The sequence below is a fragment of the Xiphophorus couchianus genome, chromosome 20, assembly GCF_001444195.1.
Source record: "Xiphophorus couchianus chromosome 20, X_couchianus-1.0, whole genome shotgun sequence".
Classification (NCBI taxonomy): domain Eukaryota; kingdom Metazoa; phylum Chordata; class Actinopteri; order Cyprinodontiformes; family Poeciliidae; genus Xiphophorus; species Xiphophorus couchianus.
The window spans coordinates 11,317,628-11,327,237 of record NC_040247.1 but is presented as its reverse complement, the minus strand read 5'-3'; the positions used below and the strand labels follow the sequence as shown (position 1 = coordinate 11,327,237).

The following is a 9,610-nucleotide window of genomic DNA, read 5'->3' as shown; positions in this document are numbered from 1 at the left end:
TAAATCAGCATTGAAAATTTGTTCATTTATTGGTTTATTTAAAATTTGACACGTGTAAGTTTATATTTTTTGCTTTTAGGTGCCTAAGGAGACATATCGTACAAAATTTAAAATACAAAACTGTATAGAAATTGTGCCGATCATGGGCACAAACCTGGTACTTCTATGTAACACAAATTCTGCCACAAATTAGTTTCATTTCAGCAGCTAAAGAGTTGCACTTTAGTCCCTCTAAAAGAGAAGGCTGTTTGTCTCCCAAAACCATCTAATAATTTTCAGAGGAATGCTCTTCAAATCACAGAAGTATTAGCTTTAAGAGGAACCAAAGACATGTAATGAGTTTGATCTTGTAAGCACTTAGAAATGGGCTTTAGGTCTTGAAATGTCTTTTTTTATTTTTCATATTCAGTTTTGTAAGGAACTCACAGTAAAGTGATCTGTGTGATTTATTTTTATTAGATCTTTATCAGACAATTATGCAGTAAATCTTCCCTGTGCCATGGTTGTTGTTGCTTCTTGTGATCAAGGTTACAGTGTAATTTAAACCTGAAAAACGTCACTGAATGCATAAAAACTTTGCTGTATGATATGGTAGGAAATCTAATAAGTCTGAAGCAATGTAATTTTACTTTTGCAAGTTTGCTATAGATCTCAAATTTCAAATGTGATTCTCAAATCATATGTTTTACATCAGAGATTTGTTTTAAACTTATGTCCTTGTAGAGAGAAATGTAACAGTTTTGCTAGCCTTTAATGTGAGACACGACTGTCAAAATTGTGCTTTATACACAAAGACAGTTATGATGAAAGTAATAAGATGTCCTGAACAGCAATATTAAACCATATCAACAAAAACCTTAAGACTCACAACAGGACACTAGAACAAAGCGTTGGGATACACCTGTATTATTTGATATGTACTCTATTACTTGGAAATGATAATTTCCTCTTTAATTTATGAAGCAATCGCTTTAAAAGGATACCATGCCTTTAAAAAATCCTAATGGCACAGTTAAAAGTACTGTATAATAAGCTGCATTGAGCTTTGTTTTGTATGTTCAGCAACATGTTACTGTCATATATTTTGTTTTAGCTACACATTAAGACATGGTTAAGATAAAATACCTGAACTACATAATAAACTCTACCAAGCTGACAGAAGAGAGTTTAAAGTCCAACAGTTTGAAGTAAAACCGAGCAAACTAAATATGCATTTTACTTTTAATATTTAATGTCAAAGTGAGCAAATAAGATTTTTCTCTAAATCCAAAAGCTTCTGAGCTCATTATAGTAAAGAAAGCTAATTCCCTTATGAATCCTTCAGATGTCATCCTGGTTGCCATGGCGGTTAAACTGGACCAGGGACACGGCGTGTGTGTTTAAGCGGATTGTCACCCATTAAGTGCTTTGATGAGCCAAATGTGTTGATGTCTCATCCATTGCTGGGGAAGTGACTAAGAACTGTATGGAAACACAGGCACAAACCCACACTGAAGCAAATAAAGAAACAAAGTGAACACATACGGAGCGAAGAAACTTATAGTGACAATTGCTAATCCAGAGAAACAATGTCTTCAGTTCATATAACGCTAAATGTTGAAAACTGGCTCTAAGCAGACAAAACTCTTCTCTGTATGGAAAATATTGTCTTCCAATACATTTGTAAGACAATAAATGCTCAGCAGTATTGGAAAAGCTTGTAATAATGATAATTTGTGGTGATATTTTGGCTTAAAGTGATCATTGTCTTTTGCAGATAGTGGAGAGTGAATGTTTTCCTGTTAACCCATCTATTCATCTTCTATCTCCAATTATTCATGCATGGACATGGGTGCTGCTGGTAGTTGGAGTGTTTATTGCTAACATAAGTAGTCTGTTTATGTCACCAAAAAGATTTTATTGGCCATTATCACTGATGGTTAACAAACCATAAATTTTACAACCTTCAGCTCTACTGATCAATGATTTAGACAAATGCATATAAAGTATTCAGCCAGTGCGTATGCTTTGACCTGGTGTATTTTTGAAAACTTGATGCGAGTCGCAGGATATTTTGTACTGACCATACATTGATTCATTACCAAGATATTTCCATCATGTATTCATAGCCTGAAATAAGAATATATTTTTGTATTGGTCCAGTACATAACATCTACTGACAAGAGGTCGCCTAGATTTATTTTGAATTCATCGGGGATTATAATCTGTTCATCTTTTAAGGGTAACTTTGACATAAATGGAAATACAGTTTTCAGACCAATTTAAGCAATTGAGCATTAAATTATAAATTGCATCTTAGCAGTTTTTTTTTTCTGTCTGATAATGTATTTCCATAAATAATAACATTACAATAAAATGTTAAAATTAATTAATTGCTGTGGCCCATAAAGTAGAGAGGGATTAGAGAGGAATGTGTGAAATGAGGGTCAAACTGTAGCAGAGCCACACAATATTTTACTTAAAGTTTTGTAAGGATTACTTATTACTGAGTGGCAAACTTGCTTTTTTCTACTTTGATCACTTTCTTTTTATATTTGATCATTTTACCACTTATGCTCAGTAAATCTGTCTCGACTAAATTCTCATATTGAAGCATAATTACTGTTTGTTTTTCCGTTTTTCATCCAGTGTGAGCAACAGTACATCAGGGGCTGATGAATCAGCTTCCATTTGCGGGGATTTATCTATTTAATAACTCAGAGTTGTGTTTTCTCACCCTGAGGACTTCATAACAATTCGCCCAGGTTCTCAGTCATCATTAATGTCTCATATTTTCCCTCCATCAAGTCCCATGTTACAGTAGCACATTTCTCCAACTCTTCAGAGGTTTCCAGCCCCCTGACCTCAAGGTGTATATAAAACCAGAGAGCATGATGCCGCCAGTGAATATCATCACGACGCCACAAAGAGAGAAAACCAAACCACGATCGGGGTGATTCTCTCTTTTGCTTTGCAGGACTCCAACCTGTGAATTTCAGAAATTCGCTCAGCCAACCTTTTCTCCTTCAGTTTGACCTCCTCTCCATCTTCAGACCATGGACACAGCTGCAGTGATGACTCTTCTGGCTCTAATCCTGGCGATGGCTGGCGTCAGTCAGGCTCTTCACATCCAAGGCGGTGGGGATGAAAATGACATGCTGCCTGGCAGCTCGGAGGAGAACATGGCCGACCGCCTGCTGGGGCTGGTGAGGCAACAAATCAGGCACACAAACTCTTTGACCAATTTATTCTGCTGTCTTATGTAGTTTAGGTTACCTTTTGAAAAATAAAATTTTTGTCAAGTGCAAAATCAATTAGGCATCTTCAAATAAAAAAATAAAAATACAAAAGTTGAAAGACATCATGAACACACATGGTGTCCCAACATTCAGTCTTAGTAAAACATGGAGTATCTGCCACATTAAACTGAATGAAAGACAGACAGAAGCCATGCCAACATGTTCAGAGTCTGCCATTTCATGTGGTGGAGAATTTAAATGGGAAATGGGCCTTTTAAGGATGAATCACAGAGCCCATTTTATATTTTAGAAGGCACTCCTTGTCATGCAACACGATGAAATACACTGCTACATTCTAATTTCTGCATGTGAAAAAAGACTTGGTTTCAGATCAAAAGTAAAAGAAACAGGATTTTCTCTTCCTGGTATTATGGACCAGACATATCTGAGTCTAGATTTGCATTGAAATTAGATTAAATTGATTGATGGGAAGCTCTGTGCTGTTCCACCATCTCAATTTCTCACAGCACAGCAGTTCAGACGGTTTGGAGTTTTGTTGTAACACGAAACTGATAAATTTGTGGGACTTTTCACAAACTTTTTTTTTTTCCAAACTATGCTTTCTATTTTTTTTAAATGTGTGCATGTCTTGATGTGAATGTGTGCTATGTGCTTCAGGAGATTGAGAGCAGAGACACCAGCCTTGATGATCGCCTGCTACTTTTAGTGCTAAGAGCACTGAAGCAAGCTGGTTTCCCTCTGGGAATCCAGAGAGAAACCAGGGAATCCGTCCTCCACCAGCCACAGAGGTCAGTCAAGATGGTTCGTTTGTATGACAACATTTTTCAACAAGCTGACACTGCAACTTACATGACACCTTTTTTGTCTTATTTTTGCAGCCTAAAATTGCATGCCTTACAACATAAGACTAGAATAGAAAAGTGCATTTCCTGTTTGCATCATAAATATGGTTTAGTTTTTCCTCTCATTTTCAACCAAATAAACAAAAATGCTTTGAGGCTACAGGATGCAGATCTTTTCCCTGAAGTGCCATGATGTCTGGAGTTTAAGTTAAAAGTTAACTGCATGAAAGAAAATATCTATATTTGCATTTTTAAATGGCGCAAAGTGTAATAAGCACCATAATTAACTACATCACTGAGGGAACGGTTTGTATAAGTGGTATAGGAGAAAATTGCAACTATTTCTATAAAAGTAGGAAGATGTTTTTCCCTTCCACAGTCCTATCGGCGTCCAAAGGCTGCACATCATTCTGAAATTGTTGGCTGCAGGGTAGTTTTTCTTATTATGTAACAGCAATTTGAAGTCTGCTCTGTAGCATATAATTTAACTCTGAAAGAAAAACAAAGCAAATGCATTCATGTTTTTGTAATAAACCGAGGTTTGATGTGCATTGAGCTGAAATGCATTGCAACTTTTATCTTTTTAATTGATACCAGTAGATTTTATTTAGATTAAATAGATTCTTACACAAACTTTGTGCCCTTGTGTAACTTCACATTTTTTATTCTGAAAATACTTGTATTCTTTCTACTTATAAGAATCTACATTCCTTCTGCAGGGTCCATTTTTAGCTTAACACTAAAATCTTTTCTGAAAACTCTGATTCTACTTTAGTCTTGCGATATATATATATCAACAAAGTAATGACATATACAACATATTTTACTTGCAAAAAAAGAAAACAAACGTAAGAATCCCACAGTACATAACCTTAAATATTTTTTTTAATCTAACTGTTGCTGATCAGGTTTGGCCGCAGCTCCAATGGGCAGGTCGTGTTGGAGGATAAGATTCAGCCCCGGGACTGGGAGGCCGCCCCTGGTCAGATTTGGAGCATGGCCGTGCCCCAGAGGTTTGGCAAGAAGTAATCTGGCAGCTGGACCCACATGTCACTGTTCTGGAAGAAGGCTGAGGAGATATCTGCAGACTAAATTAAGATGAATAAAATCTGAAAAGTATTAGCATATTTTTTTTCCTTTTTGATGAATACTGCAGTCAGCCACACGACATGGTGTTATACTTAAATTTTGATTAAGAATAAAATTAGCTTTTTTTCTTAAACTTCTAGCATACAAAAATATGTTAACTAATGTTTTGTATCTACTGGGAGGATTGGGATTAAACACTGAAAGTGTTTGTTGTAATTTGTCCAATAAAACAGCTTTGAAGTAGAAAACTGTGTGAAATATAATAAAGGTAAATATACATACATCCTTGAGGATGTATGTAGATTTGACAAACTAAAAGAAACAAGTGAATAATTTAGCAATAAGCTGTATTTGTTGACGGGGTACTGAGTGAGTTCAAAGCAGTGAATATGTTGATCCTCTGTGTTACATTGCAATGATCTCAACACGTTCTGCTTACAACTTACTAAACCTTTAGCCTCAGAGGTATATTTGAGTCAACTTACATAAAGCAATCTGTTTTACAACTTATTACTCTGACTGCAGAATTTAGCCTTTAAAATGCATGGGAGATAAATGCAACAAGATGCTGTGTCTACATTACTATACATTTCATCACTTCAGAGCAATTAGATAACAATTTAATAGATGTATTGTGAAGAGGATGGAACCAGTCTTATTCAGCATCCGTCCCTTTAACGTGAAGCCTCTGTCCTCAGCCACACCGACGGCTGTTGTCTGTGTTGGATTTACAAGCACCTGGGGAAGCAGCATGCAATAAGCTTGAGCTCTAATTAAAACACAGAAACATGCAATTACTCTGCGAGTTAATGGTTTCCACAGCCAATTACTGGGAGGGGATATATGTCCTTCCCTCTTAGTATGAGCCTTTTATTAGGATGTCCTCCCATTTCCTTTATCAAGGGCCAGGAAAATGAAAGAACGAGAAATTGCACCACTGGTGCAATTCAGATCTAAATAACATCCTTAGTGGTTAATTTTTAAACCTGTCAATGGCTTCATGCCATGTGACTATATATGTATCATACAGTGCACAATAATTACAACAGGGCCTTTTATTTGTAGCTTTTACACCTTTAACGGAAATAATCTCTAAACATCAACAGGGCAGCCATCCAATGATTCATTAAATCATGAATTGAAGATTTATACATAAATTCAGATTAAAAGATCTATCTCTTCAAAGTCAAAGACTGAATCCCTAGCAGCTCAATACAATGCTGTTTTTGTTTAAACCTAAACAATAATTTCTCAAATAACTTACTCTTAATAAAGATTTAAAATTAGTTTTTTCATTTTTATTCATGAAAGAACAAAGGAAACATCAAACATGACAGAAGGATCAACATTCCTCACCTTCCCCTTCCCCCCACATGTAACAGTGAGGATATAGACAATAATAGGAACTGATTGCTGTTTTTTATGGTCCCCACGCAATAACAACCTTATTGATTGGTGCCCCAACCCCCAACCCCTCTTTCCAATAGCTGCAGCACAATGATGTCCCAGTCAGGAAATGCATTCAGAGACCTATGATCCTGCAGGGAAATACACTTTGAAAACGGATCACAAGGCATAGATGAGCAGAAGTAATTCTTTTAACATATTTTTTTCTGTTCTCTTGTAGACCTCTTAGGAGTCACTAATGTTTGACAATATTAGTACAATAACGCGCATGATTATATGGAGCTGTTCACATAACAGCTCACTTGACTATTCTCTGTTGTACAAATGAAACTGTTGGTGGCTTTAAAGCAAAAAGAGCAAACATGAGGCAGCAAGAAGACAAGCATAGTAAAAGCTGGGTGCTGTTTTCTACATTGTTGGAAGCCCTTCATCAGCACATCTGGGTTAAAGAAGGTCTGAACTCATCTGAATTTCATGAGTCCACAGGGGGGCTCTGGAAAAAAACGCCTGTGTGTGCACTACAAAGAGACAGACTGAGAGACAGACCAAGGAAAGGAAAGTAAACATATAAACTGACTTAAACATTGTGTCTTGTACACTCTCTGGAACTCTAAGAACAACTCTGTCCAATTTAAGCTTTTTGACATTTCTCCAACCCTCCTCTTTCCCTCATGTTCATCACCATTCTCTAACAGCAAAGGGGGAGGTGGAAGTTCAGTAGTCAGCACACTCCAGCATTGTCTGTCACATCAAACAGAGTGTAATGTTTGCTTGGTGACTGAATGGAACCAAATAGGAAAAAATGAAAAGCCAAGGGAAGCAGGGTTTAAAAGTGACCCATGTGGCTCTAGAGGGCAAACATGGTTCCTCAGGCTAATACAAAGCTTTCCCTGCCAGGCAGGATCTGAACCATTTACACTGCATGTGTGTGATTCCTTATGTAAATCACAGACTGCTGTTTTCCACATCACCCATACATTTCTACCTAAATCCCAATTATTGAGTAAATTCTTGCTGATAAAAGGGGCTGACATCAATGCTATTTTTTGAGATCAGAAAAAACAAGTCATTATCAAACTTTTTTTTTCTTGAACAGTGGGCCATTTCTTTATTAGGTGATTGTACTGCAAGCGAATGCAAGGAGAACAGTAGTTTCACAGCTTACTTTATTTCCCCCTTTACAATCCGGATGTAAACCTACTTTTTTTTAAATTTCTTGTGTAACAGGCATACAGGCAGAAAGAAAACTTGGAAATCTTAAATAGTAATTCGTAGGTGCAGGATTTTACACAACAACTGCATTCACTGCAAGAATTAATGGTTAGAGACTTAAGAAACGAAATAGTTTTGAAATCAAAACAAACCACAGAACAGATGGAGCCTAAATCAGACCCACAGCATCTGAAAAAACATTACACACCCAATACAGAATTTAATGCAACGTATATGAGAATCGGAAATATACAGTATTACTTTCTCTCAGGGGTATTATTGCATTATTTATCAGCAGTTTTTACCACCAAGAAAAAACTGCCTGTTTGTTAGTTGTGCTAAAAATGCTTTGGGATTTTTTCCACTAATTTCATGCTTAAATGGGGAGAAAACATCTTGCTCACATTCAAGAATAAAATAGATTTTTTTATGCTTTTCTCTCAAGGTTGTTTGGGAGAACATGCAGCCAGCTGCTGCTAGCTCTTTCTTTTTAACAGAGAGAGCATTTAGACTTTTATTAACAGTTTAATCACAAATACATAATCAGAAAGCCTCCAATGACTGTGGCAGGTTTTCATTAACATCACGGCTTTCCACATTCAGCTGTGCCGCAAGAAAGAAAAATGTGGTTGTTTTTGTGTTTAGGCAGTTTGTATTTGCAACATACTTTCTAAAATGATAAAAAAGGATTCAGAATTTGTGCATTTTAGCACTCCTGGCTGAAGTTACAAGCTTTTATATTTGATTTGGGAAGATATCTTACTGCAGTTTATAAGTCTGTTTTTTAAATTAAGTGTTTTGTGCACGCTCTAGAAATTATGCAATACAACGTGACTAATTGAGCCGAGTGAGAACATTTCTCTATGCTACATTTCCCATTTTATCAAGGCTGAAATGTGAACACATGATTGAGTTCTTTTACATAATACATTTAATTTTACATAATGCAAAATTAAATGAGTGATAAAATGTAAAGAAAAGTAGAATGTCTTATCCCTTTTTTGTTATGTACCAATGTCCATTGAACACCAAAAGTGCTATTTTAAAAACCATAAAAAATTATGTATCACTTTTTAAAAATATTGTTTTACTTTATGTCATTATTAACTTCAGTTCTCATACACATAAGACACTCAGAACTTAACCTCTCATGTGATAGTTTTACAGATTAAAGTCTCTCGTGTTTCCTTATTTTATTTGGAAAATGCAACTAATTCTATTCAGGAAATTTTAAAAGGACTTCAAAGCCATGAGAAGAAAAATACATATTTTAATGTAAATAAAATTGCTGCTATATTGTACTTATAATACACTACAGCTGTATATATACATATATATATTTCTGCTGTTGTAATAAAGTCTAACATTCATGCAGAACTGATGGTGATTTGTTTATAAGCAATTTCTCTAGCGATGTGTGCAGAGTTAGAAAGCTGCAAGCTTTTACTGTATTTGATTTCTTTTTCATCAGAAACGCTGCAGATCCGATGCACCATATGCTTCTTGGTGGTGTCAGATATCAGGACCCAGCAGACGTGTGATATGGGGGACACTCAGGCTAAGACACGATCGATAAAGACTGGGGTGGCCGACAGACAAAGAAAACATTGCATAGACACATTTGAACAAAGCTCAGATTATTACATAAGTTTTGTTTCCAGACAAACTTATCTAATGTTAAAAGTAGCAAACCTTTCAATATGCATTTATTCATTTACTAATTAAGCCACTTTATCTGTCAGCATAATTGCAGTTTCAAAATTTTAACCTTTATTTGCCATCTAGATGAGTGAAGATGGAAATAACTGAGGTTAATTCTGT

General features: G+C 35.9%; 1 protein-coding gene across 1 annotated transcript; it reads left to right on the top strand.

Moving 5' to 3' along the window:
- The first annotated feature begins 2,864 nt into the window (after positions 1-2,864).
- npffl (neuropeptide FF-amide peptide precursor like) lies at positions 2,865-5,206 on the top strand. The gene is made up of 3 exons (XM_028001893.1): positions 2,865-3,185; positions 3,897-4,027; positions 4,990-5,206. The coding sequence occupies exons 1-3, from the start codon at positions 3,036-3,038 to the stop codon at positions 5,108-5,110; spliced, it is 402 nt and encodes a 133-aa protein (XP_027857694.1). The 5' UTR covers positions 2,865-3,035; the 3' UTR covers positions 5,111-5,206.
- Positions 5,207-9,610: the final 4,404 nt, after the last annotated feature.

Coding starts and splice junctions, on each gene's coding strand:
- npffl (XM_028001893.1), top strand. CDS start 3,036: ATGGACACAGCTGCAGTGATGACTCTTCTGGCTCTAATCCTGGCGATG. Junction 3,186..3,896: donor CCGACCGCCTGCTGGGGCTG/GTGAGGCAACAA, acceptor TATGTGCTTCAG/GAGATTGAGAGCAGAGACAC. Junction 4,028..4,989: donor GTCCTCCACCAGCCACAGAG/GTCAGTCAAGAT, acceptor GTTGCTGATCAG/GTTTGGCCGCAGCTCCAATG.